General features: G+C 46.1%; 1 protein-coding gene and 1 non-coding gene across 2 annotated transcripts; both read left to right on the forward strand.

Annotated features, from left to right (window-relative positions):
* Positions 1 to 7,522: 7,522 nt before the first annotated feature.
* On the forward strand, positions 7,523 to 22,353 carry LOC131284410 (O-acyltransferase like protein). Its single transcript, XM_058313264.1, has 12 exons — positions 7,523 to 8,366; positions 12,098 to 12,291; positions 12,360 to 12,607; positions 12,766 to 13,073; positions 13,922 to 14,001; positions 14,912 to 15,010; positions 15,084 to 15,427; positions 15,738 to 15,932; positions 16,211 to 16,380; positions 16,495 to 16,671; positions 21,777 to 21,973; positions 22,219 to 22,353. The coding sequence occupies exons 1-12, from the start codon at positions 7,523 to 7,525 to the stop codon at positions 22,351 to 22,353; spliced, it is 2,991 nt and encodes a 996-aa protein (XP_058169247.1).
* Positions 11,739 to 11,810, forward strand: Trnad-guc (transfer RNA aspartic acid (anticodon GUC)). The gene has a single exon. It is a non-coding gene; the product is annotated as a tRNA-Asp (tRNA).
* Positions 22,354 to 22,597: the final 244 nt, after the last annotated feature.

Here is a 22,597-nt window from a genome sequence, read left to right on the forward strand (position 1 = left end):
CGGTGCAATTCCTGGGCTGCTTCGATGAAGCATGCTCGTTAAGGAAGCTTAGGGTTGTTTCGTTTTTCAAACTATCGAAAACTGCCTTTCAAGCTATTCAATCTCAACAACTTGATAATGGTTAGTCGATTTTTTGGTACGGTGAGAGCATTTGCATACAAATACAATAAAATGTCTTCATGCTTGTCAAATGAAAGAGGTAATGTTTAAAATAATTCATCTTATCGGCTAGAACATACGATATTGAATACTGTTCAAGACGTGTTGGTACATTATGCTTGTTATGTTTCGAGCTTGAGGAAAGATATTCAAATAAAAATGGCAAATATTGTTTTAGTGTTTTTTTAGAGATTTTAGTAGAAAAATAACATTCTAAAGATAGAAGAAAATTTCATATTAAATGAAATCAATAAGTCATTGTTCACCCTAACATTTACGTATTCTCTTTTATGCATCCCTTTTAACTATAATTTAACAAAAAAAAAAAGAAACAAACCAGAGTTTTTCTTACACTTTCGAGTGACTTTTAAAAACAGGGTTTTTGATGGAGAAGTTTTCGTTTCATATACTTCTTTTGAAACATATAGCCGTGTTCTAAATGATAAATCTAGTGTTTTGTAGTGCATAAGTCTCGATTTTATCTACGCAGTTCATGCGGAAATAACTAATGAAATATGTTGAACAGAAAAAGTTTTATTTAGATCCAGCTTCGGTTTATTTTATTTGAAGCATTTTTTCCTATGGTGGGCTAATTTGTGTCATTCTTGTTGATGGAAAATATAGTTGTCAATTAGAAAGTAGGTCTGTTCGGAAAACAATATATCTCATCATGCTTCTTTCCTTTAATGCATTTATTATTTCTGATAGCTAGCGCTGGCTGATGAGCGACAAAGCTTTCGATACCTTCGGCGTTTTCTCTAGAAAGTGTGTAAAAAAGCTTAGCTTTTCAGTTGTTCCTAGCGTTGGATGAAAATAAATTAATCAGAATTATAACACTTACATATTTTAACCTGCGACATGGAAACTTTCCTGGCCTGGGCGTTTGCACGAAAAATGGCATGGTTGCGTGATCGCTTGCGCTTAGCCTGGTATGAATGATCTTGTTAACACAAGGAGGGCTTTCTATTTTAATGCCCTTTTCGTAAAATAGCGCTCGTAATTGTTTATTATACATCGAACCCTTCAAATACGCCGGTTCCTGCCCTTGCCCGCAGCCGAGACAAACAACGACGCTTGCGTGAGCAACGTCAATCAGCGACACCGTGCGGTCGTGATCCTCCCTCACCTTGGGCACACCTTTGGCGTACCTTTAGCATCGATATGTTGACACCCTACCCGTGTCGCACCCTCACCGTGCCGGAATGTGTCTTGGCCTACCACCGAGGTAGTAAAGATGTCAGCACGCAGCATCCTCCCTGAGGAGGTGGGAGTTGGCCCGGGGTTGGAAAGCGTCTTTTCTTTGCAGCTATGCACCGCGTGCAATATGCGCATTTTCGGAATCGCTGCAATCAAACGACTCTCCTACGGGGGCAAAGTTCGCACATCAACCTGCCACAGTGCACATCTCGGTTGCGTTTGACCTCGTGAACCCGCCAACCACACTCTCGGCGATCGAGCCGGTGGGATTGTGTCTCCTCCATTATCTATTTGTTTTCTTCTCCCTTGCACAGAGCCTACACTCGGGGAGGTCGAGGTCTTGCGAGTGTGGTTTGCTGGATGGGGTGAAGCGTCGGGAAATTGATGGGAAATTGCGTGGGATTTGTAAATTAATTTTCCCAACCATTACCGAGCTCGGATGCCCGAAACCCGTATCCCACCAACGCACCCGACTCACAGATCGGGCGCTCTAGATGGGTTGCATTCGTTCCGGAACCACCGTTTTGAAAGGCTGCTGGAAGGGCCGCTAATAAACCATTTCACGTTGTAGTTCATTAGTCGATTGATTTAGGGAAAATGTTAACCATTTTGATGAACCCTCCGGCACCGTCCTTTCGCCCGATCGTAACTAGTTCAGGCCGATCACGGACGGTCGGGACGGGCGCGCGCAAGTGGCCAAAGTAATTGTCCGGCGATTATGCTGGTTTTACGGGAGCACTCGTCTCCAGACCCTTCAGGTTGTGGGGGTTTTTCCCCCCACAGCTAGAAAGTGAAGCACCGGAATCTGGTTGATCGTCAAACGTGACCACCCCCGTGAGGAAGGTGGGGGAGGCTGCGGGTACACAGATGATCGTGTAAGTGATTTCTCTTCCGCTCCCAAATGGCGCCACACTGGGTGGCAATTGATGCGCTTGTACTGTGGGCGCTAATGGAGCATTTTTAAAAAACAAACAACCCGATGGACCGAATTCGCCACTAACCTCAAAACAGTAGTTGGTACTCAAATGGAAAACAAGTGGAGGATGTCCATAAAAGCAATCACATTCTGTGGGAGATGTTATGGAGCCACTAAACAGTAGAAACTATACTTTATGTTCGATAAAGAGCTGTCTTTTTGGCTGATGCTCACCTTTATGTATGTCATGTGTTATTATTAAAGTTAAAAAGGTTACTATCGCTTGACAATATTATTCTAAAGTGAAAGAAAAACAAAATCTTTTCAGGGTATGCAAAAACACTTTCTCTTGCTATTAAATATAAAGAGGATAGCAAACATAAGTGGAATTAATCTGTCACTACGAAGTTTATATAAACCATTATCAATTCGCTGATGGTTTGCTAGCAATTAATCTCTGATCCTTCAGAACTGTTCTTAATTGTCATCTGTGATTTGTTTATGTTTTGCATTTTGGGAAAAGTTGCAACATTTTCTTTACAGCTATTATTTTGCTATGCATTGTTGAAAATACAAAAACTACGCTAAATAATCACTGAATTTCGATAAATATTCGCAATCAAATGAACTATTGATTCGTTTTGTTTACATTCTGACAAGATTACGCATGCGATTACAGGATTACCTATCCAAAATTCTTTTTGACAGATTGAGCAGCGGAAACACACGATTAAGCTTCGTTTACCGTACGTTTTACATGTTAGTGTTTTGGAGTATCCCAATCTCTTATGAAAATCACGATCTAATTTTTGGATTAACATTCGAATGCTCGCGGATTAAACGAGCTCCTTGTTTCAGCCTATCATGCATGTGACATCTTTGGAATGTTCCACTCCAAGGCATGGTAAAAATCAAAAGTCGATTTAGTAACCACACTCAGTGGCAACCGTTATGCAACGCACTGTCGGTGTGATATGGCCTCAAATTGGTGAACCATTAAATGGCGTTCCACCGGTGGAGCATTCTCGTTCTGTACGCAGAACTGTACTAGATCACCTGCGGCCGACCCACGGCGGGGAACTAGAATGGAAAAAGAATTGAATTGCGCCTTGCAGGGAAGCCGTGGCAAGCTCGTCACGTCGACGAAGATGCGTGCAGAGATGATTATGATGATGGGTACCCATCGCTGCGCCAATAAATGGTGTGTTGCCGGAGTGTGTCATTTGTCGGAATTGACTTCACACTTTGGTGATCATGGGTACCTATAAGTGTGCGCACCGGGTCTAATAACACTTACTGTTAATGCAATTAGTTTCAGCACTTGGTGGGCCCTCGAACGACCCGAGCGGTTTTCGGTTCGGTCTCAGCTGGGGTTTCCAGCGAGCATCCAGTAGGTGCAAGAACTTCGCGCTCTTCGCTGTTTTTTTTTCTCACACTCCACCCGAGTGGAGTACGACATCGATCGAGATAATGCCGGGTACGATCGTCGTCCTCATCATCATTACCATTTTGCGGTGCAGTTCCGAAGACGCAAGCAACCGACCATATGTGTGCGAGGGGACGTACCGTAAGGTAACGCATTCTGGCGATGAACAGTTAAAATCGGTTACACCTACCAGTGCCACGGTACCGGGCACTGACGTTCGGTGTAATCGATGTAAACCCTGCATCCGCGCGTGCAGCAGGAACACTAGAAGACGCCGTTCTCGGGACGGTGCTGAATTCTAATCACCTTAATGCGCAGCAAGGCGTTACCGGTGGCGTTTAGGATGTGCGCTAAATTTACGGTGCATTGGCCAACTAAAACCGATAACGGTTGATAAACGGTTGCAGTTTGACAGCCGACGCGGGAATGAAGATACGGACCGAAGCAGAAACAAAACGCAATTGTGGAACGTCTGCCCGTCAGTCATAACGCTTTCAACGTCACGGATTTGACAGCGGCACTGTGTACTAATCGACCGCGTCTGTACTTAATAAGTAATAATGTGTGTCGGGGAGGCGAGGGACTCCTGGGCGGACCTCTTTCTACAAATCAAATGCGCCCGAACTTCCGGGGTTTTAGCTGTTTCTTGTTGCTTCAAGTCCCAAGGCGTTTTTGCACGAAGCTAATCATGGTAAGTGAAATCTATACATTAAACGTCTTTTTCACTCACCTCGGTCAGGTTTTGAATGAACGTCGCGAGACGAACCACTAAATGCTCGAACCTGTTTGCCTAATCGATCGGTTATTTAATACGGTGCTCACCATACAAAACACATTACTCCGGTCTATTGATTCGCTGGATCGGTGAGGCGCCTTGTTAAATCGCCCGGCAGGATCGTAGGAGCCCTTGGGGATGGGGGGAATTGGTATGGGCTGTTTTTTTGCTTTTGGTCTCTTCTATTACGACTGCAGAGTTTGCCCGCCAGCCGAAGAACCCAGCGTCGGCGTCGGCGACAGTCGAGCCGCAAAACATTCGTGCCAAGGCGAGTGTCTATGTGTTGCTAAAATTCGCTCAATCCAACTCGGTGCGGTCGAGTGCATTCGTAGCTAACCATAAAACTGCAATACTACCACCAGGGAAGCGAGAGGAGGGGGCTCTGGGTAGGGTGGTGTTATCCAGCTTTAGCAAAAGGGGCTGTGTGGCTTTTCTAGCGGCTTCCAAGACGTGGTGAAATCCCGCCAGCCAACCCTAAAGCAGTGGCCGGCAAAGTCATGCCCGAGGTCCGAAGAGTGTCTTTCACTTTATACACACACAAACTCAACGGTTGCGCACCGTTTCTAGTTTGCCGGCACGAAAAGTACGTTGCATTCTAGGGCAACGGTGCAAAACATGCAAGCCAACGTTGTTGCACCTGAAAGTGCAAGTGAGGAGCGCTTCAGAAGAAAGGCGGATCGGGGCCGGTTCTGATACCTGCAGTTGATGTTTATCGCGCGTACCCTGCTTGCCTTGATAATGATCGCACGGTGAGGCAATGGGGGGGAGTTTCCAAATTCTAACATGTAAGGCAATGTGAGGCAATATGCCCCCCTTGAGCGGAAATCTTTTATTTCTCGCAATCCATTCAAGAAAAATAGTACAAATGTTGACCGATCGGTTTTCTACCTTGTTTTCTTTTACCGAAAAATCATAAAAAGACATTAAAACTCTCAGTTTGTTATTAAACATTTAATAATTTTATTTTTATTTTTAAGATCACTTTTTACCACGCGTATTATGGTGCAAAATGGTCCATATAGTGCGGGAGACTGCTCGCTATTAATAATCATTGAACTTGAGCTACTTATCAAGACTTGATAGTTTTTTAGTATCTAGACTTTGAGCATTTGGTGTTAGAAGCACATTTACCTTTTTTATTTGTAGGTGGAAGCATATTTAACTAGATTTCTCGAAATAGTTAGCGTAAATACATTTTTTACATACAAATATATGAGGTAAAATTCATTCTAAATGGCCAATTTTTATTTGGAGTTAAGACAAACTTTGGAATTTGGACAAAAATCTGGAAGAATGCGCTTCCAACTCCAAACAAAAATTTGTTTTCTTAGAAAGAATTTCACCTCATACATTTCATAATGAAAAACCGATGATTAATCATGTGTGCGTTGGGGATACAGAATACGTACAGTTTTGAGTGGATTAAGGTGGAACTTTGCCACACTGAATAAATCTGGATATTATCTGGATCTGGATCTTATTTCCTGGATTATCTCAGGATATAATGTTAAACTTAGTTAATATTTATTAGGACATTAGGTTTGGATCCGCTAAGTATTTCTGACGGTGGTTGCAGATGTTTAAATCGTTTTTGATAAAAATTCTTGAGTTACTTAGGATTTTTTAAATTTCAAAATGGGAGCCAGGAAAACGAAAACATATTCCGTTTTTATTGCTGTCGTTTGGGGATTGTGAAATTGTCCTTTTATATGAACGAACTCTGTATGCAAATGAGTACATAAGCTCATTACGTTACACCACCTGCTTAGTTCCAACATATTTCCTCCACACAGAGGCGGATGTGTCATTCCCAAACAGTTTGGTTTTTTCATCTCCCGGCGCATAAATAAAGTGACTTCATAAATACATGTCACAACGTTTCGCACGAGCCCGATAATTATAAACTCCAGCGCTGTGTGCGGCAGAAAATAACACGTGTTACAATATCAAAAGCATCGCTGCATCTGCATTTATGCGCTCACTTCAAGAAGCTCAAGAAAAAGGCACGACCCACGCAGTACCACTAAGCCCTCGCCAGAAGCCAGCAGAGTGGCGTTAGATCATCATCGAGAAAGAGAGGGAAAGGCGTAAGCATGCATTCGTGCAGTTGCACCGTGGCACGAAACGTTCCTGCAACACGCAGGCACGCCGTTGTGCACTGGCCACCGCCTGACCCGGTAGACCCTACCCTGGGCAAGAAACTACTACCCAGTGCATTGGAAAAAAGGAATGAAAGGAAAAACATCGCGAAAAGTGGTGGCAGCAAAAACAGTATGTGCCTACACGTAAGCCGCCAAGTGCAGGCTGGCAGGGTAAACAACAAACTCCCTTCCACCTGGCTGGAGCCTGCAGAGTGCAACCGCGTGGAGTTGCGGCAGAAAATGGCATTAGACATTAGCCATCGACCACCACCATCGACGTTCCCGACGCTGGCTCTGGTTGACCAGTGCCGCAGAGGGGAGGGGAGGGTTGATCTCGCCACGGTTGCACCGGGCCGATGCAGTCTTGGAATCACTTTCACTCGAACAGGACACCCCGCTAGACCCGGCCCAGCTTCGGAGGCCAAATGGTGAACGGCAAAGCGCGTCGATTCTGTGCAGTGTGCAGATCCGTGGCGATCAGGATCGCCAGCTACTTCCAGAACGGCCCTAGTACTACCTAAGTGGGAAAGTTTTTACGGTGAAGAGAAGGCTTCCAGTGGTTCTTAAATCTGCTCACTTGTAGTGATCCCCCTTGCTAGGTTAAGGTTCTTGTAGTGGAACAGATATCTTTGTAAAAAGCTGTGCTATGTTAGTTGAGTGTTGTTAGTCTTGTAAAACTATTCGTGATCGCTTGAAATCTGTGTGTCTATAAGTGGTTCTCAAGTGATCGCAGTGAGAAATATCGAACGACCACTGCGTGTGCCTCCAACATGTTTCAGTAGTTCCAAATAAATCGTGTCTGTTTGCAAACCGGTTTGCAACTCGTAGACTATCGCTAGTACTCCCGTGCGTAGTCTTCACAGTCCTAGTCAGTTCGTCGCGAATTTCCGTACAACCTCTCCGGTGCAATGTTTGCCAGCCCGACCATCGCACGGTTACGTGACCGGCAGGCAGGCGGACGGAAAGCGGGTAGAAGCTTTCCCAAGTGGTTCGGTTTCGTGCTGCTCCTGACGTTGCCATCGTCGTCGACGTACGGCCAGCGAACGGAGCCCGTTGCCGGTTTGCCGTTTCCGGATTGGCAAACAAAACTCCACTCCACTCCTGGCCGGAGCGGTGACAGACCGACGGCTTACGTAACACCCGACACGCAATCGGTTGTTGAGTTCGCTGCAGCAGGAGATCATAAAAGTGCAGCAAGGCGCGATGACGATACGACGATCGTCGAGGGTACTGATGCTGTGCTGCCGGACCGGACTTTGAGTCCCACCGAGGGAACGGCAGGGAAGGACGGGGTCGGGACGGAGACGGGCCACACGGGGGAGCTGGTGTTGCCCAGCTACGAGACGAGCTCGGTGCGCAGTGCCGGTCCACCCGTCTACAAGTACACCGACAATGTGTTCCGGGTGCCGAAACGGAAGGCGAAAAAGTCCTACCCGGAAACGGCCGTCCCGGACGCGGACCGAAAACCGGCCTGGACGCGGGCCGGAAACCGTGCGAGATCGGCACCGTTGGAGCTGGCGGCTGAGGGTAGCAGTGCGTCGGTGGCGTACGTTGAGGGACACGCGCTTGGTCGGACATTCTACGAGCTGCCGGGCGGTGGTCACGAAACCCCGTTCCAGCTGTTCACCAACCTCTTCGATCACGGCAACTGGAACATCCTCGAGCTGAAGGCGCGCATCGGGGAGCAGTGTGCGGGTCACCTTGGTCTCTATCTGCGAGATTTACGCCACCAGCGAGCCTGGGCATTGAAAGGTAGGCCATTACGCAACCATCGGGGACGGCAAGGCAATGATCTGCTTTCTGTAATTTCCATTGCAAGGGGTCTGGTACTATCACCAACTGGCATGATGGAGTAAGTCCGATTGATCATTGACCACATTGAAATCAACCGATTGAGTGCCGTGAAAATTGGTAAATCCATCTAATTGGCCTGACCGGGCAGGTTCTACCCTTCCATCTTTGGTCATTCCAGTGCTGGACCTTTTGCCCTTGCGCACGTTTCATAACCCTACTATCAGTGCGAGGCTAGAGTACCCACGCACATATGAACCCAGGCAATGGTGAAATGGCGCCTTCGGACGGCATGCCCGGAGTGGTGAAGGGAGCCCACACCATTATGTGGTCAATTTATTATGTTTAGCCAACCCCCCTCCCCCGGACGGCCAACTGCGTCGACGGACCTGGTGAAAAGGTGTGCGAAAGGGCCCACAACCCTATGATTGATTGCACTGATCAAGGTGTTGCGGTGCGGGCACGTGCAAAGAGGGGGATGAGGTGGAGGACATTGCAAAAGTGCAGTCAATTGAAATTGCAACCCGATCTCCCCACCTCGTGCTCCTCATGCCATTTCCACAGGTCCTTGGATTGGCTGCCTCGCGAGCTCGCATTGTGCGGCCATTATTGAGCTATCCATAGCAAGGGCATTTATTTTGAACCACCAACCAAAATGGCCACCGATCCATCAAACAGGTGCACCGTGGTGGAGCTCGCGTATCGCGTCAGGCGGGAACGTCGGCAGGATGAACAAGAACGAACTAACGAGGGATAATTATGGAATGAGTTATTATGAATTTCACCTTACTCCCGTTTCCCAACCTCGTCGCGTGTCAATCAAGGTCGTTTTGCGAACGGTTCTCTTCTAGCTCTTATGTCTCGGTCCGGTTTTTCGCACGACAAAACAGCGCCTCACGTTGCTGGAAGGCTAAAAAGGAAAAGCAACTCACAAAATGATCGATGAAGCGTTAACAATGGATAGGGATATTCATTGCCCTGGGAGGTAATCATCTTCGGTATGGTCGATGAAAGTTCCCATGAATTAATTCTTAGCTTGTTTTCCTATTCACTTCGTTGTGAAGATTGAAGATGGGTAAAGAATACAATTCTATAGAAAAACTGTATTTTTGTTACGAGTCGCTTTACGAACGGCAAGCAAAATATGATTCTAGTTAGGAGCAATCAGGGCATAATGAGCCTACCTAAAGCGTTATTACAGCAGAACGATGGCAAAGGGATAAAATCGGTAAGGTATAACCTGTAGGCTGTAATAATTAACACAGTCCATCGCATCAACTGAGCAAGATCCTACCTCTTTTTTGTATTAAGAGAAAAACTAATAAACTCAAGTTCAACAGTTTTTTAATATTAAATTTCGAAATGAAAGTCTTTTACTTGACATTTTAAGGTTGCTTGTTCTTCTATCTCGAAATCCTTGTAATTTAACATTCTATTCATATTTATCTGTTTTATCTTATCAATCTGATAATTCACCCAGGGAACCATACTCAATTCTCGATTAATGCCCTAAGTGGCTTTTCCAAGTATGACTTTATCCATCACAAACCACAGTACATTTGAATTACGCCTTTTTCAACGAATATACCTTACTAATTACTATGAAATCACATTGTTTTTGTGTTCTATTCAATTTAATCTCATATTGGAAAGTAGAACTAAGGCGCAATTAATAAATTGTTACGAACTAATGAATTGTTATAATTGGTCTACTCTTTTTCACTTTTACCGGATACCGGATTGAAATTGTGACATTAGATGGCAATTAAAACATTGATTATCCATTATGGTGGCTATATCCATATGGTGGCTTCGAGATATTCATCAAAGTCACATTGTTGGTGTTTGTTCCGCATCCTCTCCTTCATATTCATTGGATAGATTGATTGAGTCAAAACTTTTTTTTCATACCTTTCAAAAATGTAGGTGGGTTATACGATGCGTCACTTTTTCCAGTAATGAGTTTAATTATAACCCACATTTCCCAGAAGCCGGCCAAGAGTACTTCTGCTCCATTCGACTTACGCTGGATGTATGTTTGCAGATTTGTATTTCTTTGCTTCCGGATTGTTTTTTGCTACATTTCATCGATGCAAATGAGAAATTTAGTTTTTGTTTCAGCTTGTCATAATCTTTTTGTTCATTTGAGTTGATTTGAACTTACCGACGTTACCGGCTAACGGGCCAACCGCGTGTTCCGCCAATACCGACAGATTCTGGCGAATCTAATGACGAAGCGACGATGATTTCATCCGCGCACACAAAGCCATTGCCGTTGCCAATTAGAGCGCGATTGATTGTGCAACTTTCATGTGCGGCAAATTGGGCACCGGGATTTCGGGTTTTTTTTTCTAGTGAGCCCAGTTGTTCTGACGGGTTGGTTAGAACATCCTTCTCAACTTAGTGCTTCGATGTTGCCTTTTATGCCACCATGCGTGCGTGCGTGCGTACGTGCGTGTCAAGTGTCGAGGCTGCGGTAATGCACGTTTCAGCAGCTCAAACTCAGTGGAGAATGTTGTTCGTTTTTTCCTAGTGCATTTTCCCCTCGTCTAGTCTAATAGCGGTAATCGTCGGTGCACAGTTACGCACTGGTGGCGCTTCATTTGTACGCACTTTGTTTTTCCACGAGCCAACGAGTTGTTTTTGCTTTGCCTTGCTCTCCAGGCCATCTCTTTCTCCATCGGTTCTTGTGCGGTCCGATTGGGGCTTATGCTTTCGGCTTCATTTGCTCCGGTTCAAATCTGAACGTAGCCGGCCTTTTTTATTTCTTCTATTTTAACACGATGAGGACCATGACTACAGTTATGTTGGTTATGAGGGATCCGTGCATGACGCCCTTTGCTGCCAAGCCGGCGGTTAATAGAACACGCTGTACGGTCGCTTGCCGACCCTTGCGGACATCATGCTCCTCGGTGTGTGGAAGGAGCTATAAAATAAAAAAATGTGGATGGCACATAAAAAATGTGGTACACGTGCTGGAAAATTTGAGCTCACGGTGTTGAACGGTTGTTTTAATGCACGACTAACGACGAGGGCTCCCGGGTGGAGCGTACATGTAAGGGTTTGTTTTTACGCCGTACATGATGATAATGATAACATGATAATGAAATTGAGTGTAAATTGAAAAATGATGAAATAATTGTCACGTCAGAGGTGCTATTACGAGTGGCTTAGCATTAGTTCGTCGGAAGCCAGTTACTTTGCACTTCAATGTCATATGCTTTGATCTTGTTTGCAGTATTTCAGATGCAGTGTATTTTTGTTCTGTTTTGTATCCATCAAAGCGGTTGTAAAAATGTACTTTGATTCTTTATAATCTAGTTATAAATGTAGTCCTCGATAGTATAGTGGTCAGTATCCCCGCCTGTCACGCGGGAGACCGGGGTTCGATTCCCCGTCGGGGAGGATTTTCTTTTTCAAATTTGCAATCTAAAAATAGATTGATTGCTTCCATTTTTCTCGAAGGCCTGTGAGCATATCATCCTTTTCTAGATTAATCAATATGATGGAGCAGTAAAAATAGATTATTCTACAAATAGTACAAATAGAACTATCTCACAAACTCGTGTTCTAACTTTTTCTCTGGGTTTTTACTTCAAATATTTTCAAAGGATCCTTCCCGATACTTTCGGATACTACCGTCAGCTTAATTCAGCTCACTGTTCTAACGGCATTTCTTCCTTATTCCGCAGCCAGCGACTCCAGTGGACGCTACGGAAGTCAGTACTTCTTCGGCAACGAGTTCTGGATGGGCTCGTTGACGTTTTGCGACGAGGTGAACCGCGTCCTCCGGCACACCCCGATGCCGGCCGGAGCTCGTCAGCTCGAGATGCGCTTCTTCGTCGCCAAGGTGTCGGTTCAGCTCGAACGGCTCCTCTCGGCCCAGGTACGTCGAAATCCATTATGGCCGGTGTGTAATGTCCATTAATACATGGCTTTCTTTCTCCTCTCCAGTCCAGCTCGATCCTGCTCGGCCAGTGCCTGCCAAAGTCCTGCTCGGTCGAGGACGTCACGGAGCTGCTGCGAAGCGATCCCATTTTGAACCTGCTCAACAACGGCACGGAACCGGTCGTGGTGGCGCCGGCGTTGTTGCCTGGTGGAGGATTCAGTCCTCCGACGGCCGGCGGCCTGACCGTGCTGCACGTGCGTCCCGTCCCCGGAAGCTATAATCCTTGGGCAGATCCGAAAGTGTTCGGCTTGGTGTAAGTGTTTTGCTTTTTGCCCTTCGACCCCACGACTACAATGGGCGGTTTAATCTTCGCGAGCGTCCGCCACGGAACGGCGCCCGGCCAAGGCACTGCCCTGGTGCCGTGCGAAAGGCGTAATAAATTTCATTAATAATTAAGTTGGCTATTTTCAGCACGGTCGTGGCGGTGCTGTGTACGCTCATAGCGTACGCCTCCTGCGGTGCCGGCTCGCAGCTTGGCGAGCGGAAGGCCGCGGAACGGCAGCTGAGCCGGACGGGTGGGAAGAAGGGCGCCGGCTGGAAGGTGGCCGATGGACATCACCTCAAGCTGGACCGGGCTGGCGATGCGCTCGAGATGCACAAAATCAACGTGGAAAGTAATAACAACGTGTCGGGGAATGGGCAACAGCAGCAGCAGCAGCAGCAGATGCCTGGCCAGCAGACTGCAGGAGGGCTGTACAAGGACCGCAAAGGGACACGATGTAAGTGCTGTTACTTCAACTGGAGACCAATCGATCCGGTGATTGGATGTACAGTGGTGTTATCAGGAGTGTTGGTCGCAGAATTTCCTATGGTGTTCTCGTCTTTAGCTGGTTTTTATTTCTTGAATGTGAATGTAAAATGAATTTCAACATGTTTTTATTCGCAGTAATACATTATTTATCCCATCTGTCAGATTTTTTTTTTAAATCGTATCCAATTATACTTACATCAATTCTGTGTCAAATATATGTTGCCGGCATTTTCCAACAATTTTAAATTCGATGAATTGCTGCTCTGCAAATGCATTTTCCATGAATACAAAATGCTTGTTACTTTGAAAGTCCATGCCATTGCCATGAGATATGGCAGTATTTGTGGCACAAGATTTTTGAGTTACTGAATATTTTCCATGGCTTTCGGTGTTTAAAAATGTCTTCCAAAAATACATGTAGTATGGCTGCGCTGTTTTGTTGTATTCGGACTAGGTTCATTTTTGGCTAACACCATGGCGAGTTTCGATCAAGTATCTGTGATTTTAACACAGGGAAACTAACATACTATTGTAGTTTAATATGCAACGAAAACAATGACATATTTCATAAACCGAAAAGAGACAACGTATTATGAAACGAAACACTAACAATTTTTTAATTTGCCTGCGCTAACCATGCTAACCACATGAACACCACTGTGCACCTGCTCCCGAAGAGAAAGGTTGCCGTAAAATGACGTTACTTTGCACCGAAAAACACACCGGGACACCGGAAGGTTTCTTCCCATGCTCATCCTCCAAACACCCCATTCATCGCGTGCCTCACGTTTCCAATAATTCATGGTCTTCTTTCAGTCACCATGAAGGACATCCTGGGATGCTTCGACGTCGGACCGAATGCGGCTTCGATCCTGTCGGTAGAACAGGCCGGCGAGGTACGTATCACCGATGAGTATGAGGTGCAAAGCCCGGCAAATGAAATCTTCTCTCCGCTGCAATCGATCGTAAACGGAACGGTGCCGATCGAAATGGACAGGCTTTTAGGCACCGAATGGCAGTGGAATCGATGCTGACACCTCTCGTGGATTGGCGTCTGGCCTTTCCACGCACACCATAGGGCGGGTAATTTTATTGTAATGGACTTTGCAACCGAACTTCTGCGGTTAATGTCCGACTTGGGGGTGCTTCGGATGGTTTATTTATTTGTTTGATGGAAGACCACCCGACACGGAACGTCTTCCTCAGGCCAGTAGGGTTTGTTCCAACACAGATTTCCGTCGGTCCACCTTCCGGGTTGGTGGAATATTTCAATCATACTGTCGAAGCACAACTCCCGAACGAAGAAAGTTCCATTTGCCGATGTTTGAGTAAAGTTGTACCATTAATTTTCCGCCCCAACTCAATCGGAAAACGAGTCCAACATCAAAGCACTGTCTTTGGTGGCCATCGGTGACTAATGGCATGCGACTTCCTCCTGGTACAAATGGAGTCCGTTGTTCCATCATGGTTCTGCGGGGGTTTTTTCCCCTCCCTTCTCCCGAACCATGCGCTTTGGTCGATTTTCTCTAGATTATTACCATCCCGCCCGTGCACGTCCAGCCGATGGACTGGCTGTGATAAGGTTTCCTTCACAAATTACATCTTTCCAAACGGAAAGTCATCGCTCGACTGCACAACGACTACCTCGACGGGTAGGTTTTCGTTTGATCCCGGGGACGATTTGATAAGACCATTTTAGGAGTTTCCATCGGTCCGGTTTAATAATAGATTGGGTGCGATTTGATGTGGTTTAGTTTCGAAACGGGCTCCCGTGTTGACCCCATTTCGTTGCCTCTCTGTCTCCAGGACTCGCTGACTTGCGTCCATGGACTGCGGCTCTACTCGCTACTGTGGACCGTGCTGGTGCACACCTACCTGCAGCTGTTTGCCGTGTCGGAAAATCGGGTAAGTAAGACATTCCTCAGCTCTCCTCGCCATAGATGGCAGTGCATTGATGGTGCGTCTTTGATAATTACAGTTTGGGCGCAAGATAGCCGAAAGGTCGTTCCTGTATCAGCTCGTCGGTAATGCGAGCTTCTCGGTCGACACATTCTTCTTCATCAGTGGGCTGCTGATCGTGTATCTCTACCTGAAGTCGGTCGCCAAAGGGGGCCAACCGGTCTCCAAAACGCCACCGGACGGTGGGCACGACCTGCCGAACGAGGCGGCCAACCCTAACGCTACAACGCAGCGTGCGGCAACAGGTGCTACGGGGAGCCTCGGGGCAGCCTCGCGCAAGGTTGGCCTTTCGATCTTGTACCGTTACCTGCGGCTGACTCCGGTCTACTTGTTCACGATAGTGTCGAACGAGCTCATCCTGAAGTAGGTTTCGGGCCTTTCGGTCCTATTTCTGACCCGTTCAACCTTCAGCCGTAATTTTGGTCTATTTCTGGACACCTTTCCTTCACGTTCGCAACGATATTATTCATTTCGAAATGTCTTAATCCTACCGTGGGGATACCTAAATCCCCGATCCAAAAGAGAAATGCTAAACAACTCTGTCCGGAACACCGTACCGAGTGTCCGCATTCGACGGGTTTGGATTTGAGTCTAAAGACAATCCCAAGTCCCTCGCGGAAGGTCTCCGTCTCCGTTATAATCTCTCTCCGTCATTTCTCCCCCCAAATCCTAGGTGGACGTACGATCGGTCCGTGTTCACGCCCGGCATTATCGATCACATTACGTGCGATCGGTTCTGGTGGCGGAACGTTCTGTACGTCAACAACTGGTACCCGTTCACCGAGATGTGCATGATCTGGTCCTGGTACCTGGCGAACGATATGCAGTTCTACGTCATCGCCATCGTGCTGCTGATGATTTCCTCCCGGTAAGGACCGCGGCTCCTACTTTCAGCTTCCCGGGGTTCAGGTTGGGGTTTGTTGGGGAGTTTATTTTTTAGGTTAGGTACCGTCAAGAGGCATGATGTGTCTATTTTTGGGCCGATCTGCCACTGCCTCCAGCTCGGACAGCTCTTCATCGCACGGGACAGGCGTGCCTCGCGATACTTGCTGCTCCACTTACTTCAAGCACCTTTTCAGCTGGATTTCGATTGTTTTGTTTACCGTCCGCTTTCTCTCCCTTTCGGGGTCCGCCATTTCTCGGTAGAAATTTCCGGCTGGCGGTGGGGCTGCTCTTCCTGTGCCTCGGCGGCTCGTGGCTGCTGTCGATCTACTTCTCGCTGCACTACCGCTACACCCACAAGGTCGCCGAACCGTTCGAGTCGTTTGACATCCTGTACGACAAACCGTGGCAGCGCATCGGACCGTACATTGTCGGTGAGTTTGGGTTTGACCCGCTTCTGCCAGAGGCCGCGCACCGAGGACGTTCGGAGGACGGTTGCAGTTCAAAACCAAAACAACGGAAACAAAAACTGTCAAAAATCTTTTCAGGCATGATAACGGGATATATCCTGTACCGTCGGCCGACGGGTCCGAGGATTGTTCCGCCCGTCCGGCTGCTGCTGTGGACGCTGTCAACCGGTACGATGATTGCACTGATTTTCGGCGTTTGGAACGGTGAGCTGAGTGTGCACTGGACGGCCTGGTACGTCAGCGTCGGACACACGGGTAAGTACGGAGCGTGATGGACTGAATCGGTAGGAATTTCTCCACCGGATTGTTGTGCTAAGATCGGTCGGTTGGGACAATCCCTTTATCCCGATTTTATTGGATTTTCAACCGCCTTTTTGTTTCTTCAACGTTTGGCCTTGAAGAGTTTATTGTGCTTTGAGTTGGTACACGACAAAGATTGCATCTATTTATGGCTAATTATACATCAAAATTCTAGATATAGCGAGACTTGAGAATCTTTTTTTTATTAGCTGCTCCGTTGGTGTCAGCACTTTCCAAATCCTTCAAACTTCCTGTTTAAAACTTTTTAAAATCTCTATAAATAAACCTCAGATATTCATTCGCGTTCAAGGGTGTGCTTGATGATAAAAATGCCGAATAGAGTTGTAAAGTAAAGTGTATGCAAAAATGTTTGCAAATCAACATGGATATTTACGTTTCAATCGAATCATTTGATCATAAACAAATTAATGTAATTGATGGTATATTTTGTCATTTAACTGAAACATCCCTAAGCTCTTGATTGATGGACACCAACGTTATTTGACCATTGGTTGAATGGTTATAAAGCTTAATGGTTGTAAGGCTTAATGGTGGTGCATTCAATTTTGATTCTGATAAACTCACATGACTAATTACGATAATAGAGTGCAGTTTGTACTTCAAATAAACTTTGTTTGTTCGAGGCTTTTTTTTCTGAAAAAAAGCCTCATAAATTAATCACTCTGTAGGTTTGTTCACAAATATTGATCTATCAAACAAACCATCCATGATTTACATGGCTATTTTTAACGCCCATGTTTATGCTGTGTGAAATTAACATTAAAGACTCCACCCCGAATTAATTGCCCCCACGTACGGGGAGCTTCGTAATGGGGTTGAGTCGTGATGATGGGTTATTTTTCGTCCTATGTTCGTTTACACGCCACCGCCAGCGGCGTAAAGCTTGTATTTTAAATTATTCATTTCATCAGGTGGGATGAAACGATATTTTACGGTGAGATTTATTGCTCGCAGCGTCAACGCAGCGTCGTTCGGACGAGTTTCACTGGAGCCGTTGGATGTCACGGGGGATTACATGAGCGTTGCACCTCCACCATCTCGTAGAACGTAGTTGGAGCTCCTTTTGGGTAAAACATGATGGACGATTAGTTGGTCGTCTCTTGATGTCCCGAACGTGTCGTGCGAAAAAGATTATCTCTGCTTGGAGGCAGGTGTTAATCTAGCCAAAAATCGCTTACACCCAAGCGCACTCGTAAAGAACGGTTCTTGTAATTGAATTTAATGTTCTCGAGGTGGTACCAAGTTCCGACCACCCCCTGGTACATTGTAGAACCGCGTGGATTAAACATTGTAGATCAACATTCCACAAAGTTTTGCCCTGCCCTAATCAGGAACAACACTCGCTGCCGGGTCGCAAACGTTCCCGGGCGAGGAGAAAGTTATGGCAATTGACAAGAGATTCTTCGGTTCCTCTGGCCACGTGACAAGAATAACAGCTTCCCCCCGCACGGCGAAAGATACGCCAAAGTTTATTGAGCATACAAACCACCCCCGGACAGCCTCGGAGTGCGAGTGAAAGCGGGATCGCCTGGGCGCACTTTCCACGGCGCGTTCTAACGAATCACTCCCAGCGTTTACCGTTTCCATTCGGATGCAAATTTCGTCCCACGAATAATGGGTGCCGGAGCGGGCTGCTGGATTATGGCTGCTGCACGTTCCATGGATTGGTAACGAGAAGGGGGAGGGGGAGGTTATCCAGTGGTTTTAACGGCGAGGTGGGTTTGGGGGGAGGGAGAGGGGAAGGGAACGCGAAACCGTACCTCGTGTAGCCACTCATCGCATCGTCCAAGAGAACAGAGACGCCCGGTAGACAATCCGACGGTTCAGGTGAACTTGAGTGGCGATACAAATGATGATAATTTGCACTTCAAACGTGCGTTTGTCTTCTCTGAGGGAGGAGTAGAAGGAGGAGGTGGGGGGAAGGTAAAAGTGTCTGAACAAAAATTAGAAATTACTCTCTGTCCGGTAGCGTCTCCGAAAGGAAAACGAGGCAAGAAAGCTTTAGCCAACGATCGAGAGGGAGAAACTAATATCACTTCCGAAAAGACGTTAGAAGCCAACATTCCTTTAGTTTTCTCGTCTTCCAAACTTCAAGACGGCGGACACGAGCGGGACCTGTTGACACTATTTCGGGATCAGCATACAGAAAAGCATGACAGGGTAGAAGAGAAGGAGATGTGGAGAGAGAGAGTGGACTAGCACGAGGAAAGAAATGGAAAAGCTTCCAACTTCGCCGAAGTGCATCCGGACCGAGTGGACCTTTTATCCGTTTCGTTTGATGGTTCGGTCCCGGGAAGAGGGTTTTTTTTCTCTCGCTTCGTTCATATTAGGAGTCGTCGAGGAGTCGATTTTGAATTTCCTCTGTAACTTCATTTGAACTTTTTCTTTCTTTTTTCCGCCTTGCGTTGCCAAAGGGAAGAGTTTCCAATTTGGGAATTTGGTGGTTTTTTCTTCTATTATTTTGTTCGATTCACTTTGCCCCACCTCGGTTTCCGGCGAGGTGTTAGGGATTTAAATGCTCACTATTCTCACCACTTCCCGTGCCACCGCAAGCGCGAGCCAGCAGAGCTGACATTACTGGCTGGCCTTCGGGGCAGCAACGAAAAACTAATTGAAGTGCTGCTCAAAATTGTACACCTCGGGAACCGACGAATTAAGATGATGAGGTTGGAAAAGTGCCAATGTTCGGGAAGGGGTGGGACGTTCGAAGAGGGGCAACTGGGCGGAAGGAGGAACCATCGAGAGACACGTGATAGAAAAAAGTGAATCTTCGTTCCGTTTCCGCTCGATTTGATTCGTCAAAATTCGTTGGACTGCACGGTTGGGATCTTTTTCTTTCGATCTCACGACGTCTCGAGGGTGGTAGAGTGTGGCCGGATGGTGTGGTGCGTTGGGGTTGGACGGGGGGTGACTTTCATTCTCGACAGTTTGAAAAAGATATGTGTATGCGGTAAAAAAAAAAACTTCATACTTCGAGTGAGTTACTTTTTGTATCTTTTCCCGACTCCCGAGTGGATAAGTCTGCTCTAGATTTTCTGAACAAGTTTGCCCGATGGTCATTTTTATTTTTTCCTCCATGGTGTAGCAACTACAAAGCACCATTTTTATTATTAATATCCTTGATGGCTATGAGAGGTAGAGAAAAGGAGAAAATGTGACACTGGAGCGTTTCCGAAGGATGGATTCGCAACAACATACTTTTATTAAAAGATTGAAAAGGTCGTTGTGAAGTTGAAACCGTGAACCCTGCTGCTTTGTTGTTGACGAAATTCATAAAGTTTTCATATTCCTGCAAATGAATTCCTGTAGCGAAACCATACACACATCTCTCGTTCCCAGTGGATACCATTTTCTATTTCTAAGGCTTTGATTCTCGTACCGCACTTCTCGATCAATGAAAGCAGCACATTTTCGGACCAGCAAACTTTTCCGACCGATGCTCAACTTCAGCACGAGACAATTTTCCGGCTTTCCTTTCCACTGTCGTTGCCACCATGCAATCGAAATGGTCACGCACACACACACACATACACACCCACTCATGATTCCGTCCAGGAAACCAATAGAAACTCGAGCTTCAGCAAAGGTTTTCCCGACAGAGCTACCTGAATTTGTGTCACAAGTTTTTTCGCTTCTTTCCTTTTTTTACCGACAAACGACATCACACTCTCGAACTGTAAGTCGGAAAAAAGCTTTCGAGACGACAAACAAACAAAAAGCAAAAAATATACGAATGGTAATGCCCGGTCACTTCGTCTCTGAAATGCGGAAAACATCCGATCCGGTCATGGAAAAATCACATCCCAATGGTAAACCCCCGGGCCGCGGGATTGCTTGCTTCATCAACTTTTCCTTTTTCCATTGACATCGTCGTAATTGAACGTGACCCAGTGTTGGCGGGTTTAGTTTTCCGTTGGAAATGGTGGAACTTTTGTGCCTCGGAATTGGTTAATTAAGGTGTTTCGGTTTTCCCCCTCCCCTTCCATCTCCACAAGTTATTGCTAGTTTGATAAGAAACACAAAGAGATAGATTAATTTTTCGTTGCCCTCAAAAATTTTCGATTGTTTCGCTCGTGTTTGAAGTGATCACGGTCGCGCTCGGTTCATCCGACGCCGTTGATTGAACGGGTAGGGAAATTCGTCTGTTTCGCTGGAAACAATTTTTTATTACATTTTCAACTGCCAACGAGTGGAACGAAATTGAGGGGATGAAATTGTGAGAAATGTTCTGAGTGTCAGAAATACGCTGTTTCATTTGTCACCTCATGAATTCATGTGCAAGCTCATTAATTTTGCATGACTGATTTACCATTTCATATTGAACCAATGAATTTGTATTTATTATATTTTTCGTGGAAAACACATTAATGACTTTCGAGCGTTATTTGTAAGATATTATTATTATTATTATTACTAAGTAAATATAAAAAAAATAAACCGATTGAAATTATTTTTACATACGAAATTTGCAAAAATATCTTACTTAAAAGTGCATCTGTTTGAATAGCACAAAATATTTCTGCATTGTTGTTCTGACTATTAATAATTTGGTCCACCCGGACCGAACGTTTTAAATCACTAAATTCATATTTTTTTATGATTGTTAAATTATAGAAGCTTACCAACTATTTCTATAGAAGGAATAACTATTTCATTCGTTTTTCATTACATTAATTACAAAATGTCTAGGCTGAGATTGAAACGTTTTTATCACAGGTTTATTTGTACAATTTGAAAGTTATTTTGGTCGGTCATTGCAATTCTCGGATATATTTCGTACGCTTTACCCAGCATCGTTCGAAATGCTTCCAAGCACAGCCTGCTAGAAAAACGCCGTACGCATGTTGTCTGATGTTTATCCTGGTGGGAAATCGATAACGGAATATTTTAACCATTGGGGCTTTTTGCGCGTGCAAAAAGAAAACCGAACCGAACGAAAGAAAATACGGCACACCGAATCACAATCGATTTCGATCCATTTTTCTCGGAAAAATCCATCATCGCACGGGAAAAACGAACCGACCAAACTCACACACCAGCGTGGGGCCTTGCACTGATGTGGATAACGCTGTCCTGCTGCTGGGGCTACTCGAGATTCGTCAACGGGCTGCTCTCGTACCGGGGCTTTTTCCCGCTGAGCCGGCTAGCGTACTGCACCTACCTGATCCATCCGGTCGTTATGATGGCCACCTCGTTCCAGCTCGAGGCTCCGATGCACCTGCAGCACGTCATAATCGTAAGTATAAGCCTGAATCAATCGCTTGGAGGAAAAAAAAAACAGACACAAACACACAAAATTGAAGGGAAGAAAACATTCATCCGAAACAGAAATATCACCACCAATTGTTTTCCTTCCTAAGACTCCGGAAAATTGATTGAATTTTTATGCCATTGTTTTCGTGGTCCACCGTTAATCTTTCTTCGGTGAACGCATTTTTTCTGCCTCCTTCACCTCACCCCGCGGGTTTTCCCTTTTTCCAGATCACGGCGTTCTTCGGCAATGCGGTCATCTCGTTTTTGATCGCGTTCGGAATGTCACTAATGTTCGAGGCGCCGGTCATTAAGCTGCTGAAGCTGTTTTTCCAGAAGCCCCAGTCCCAGAGCGACGCCCGATAGGGCGGCGGGTGGGGAGGAGGATGTGGACGGCGGCTGAAACACTCCGGGACGCGAAACCAAAATCGACCGAAACCGGCGGGAACGCAGCTGGGCCGCATACTTTCACGGCCACAGCCCGGAACCAGGATGACACGGAAAGCGAACGCGATCCACACGACCACGAACGTCGGCCAAGGGTGCCTCAGGTGGAAAATGGATGGACGTGAAAGTGAGCAGGTAATGGGAAATTCGCTACCGTGGCCGT

The sequence above is a fragment of the Anopheles ziemanni genome, chromosome 3, assembly GCF_943734765.1.
Source record: "Anopheles ziemanni chromosome 3, idAnoZiCoDA_A2_x.2, whole genome shotgun sequence".
NCBI lineage: Eukaryota > Metazoa > Arthropoda > Insecta > Diptera > Culicidae > Anopheles > Anopheles ziemanni.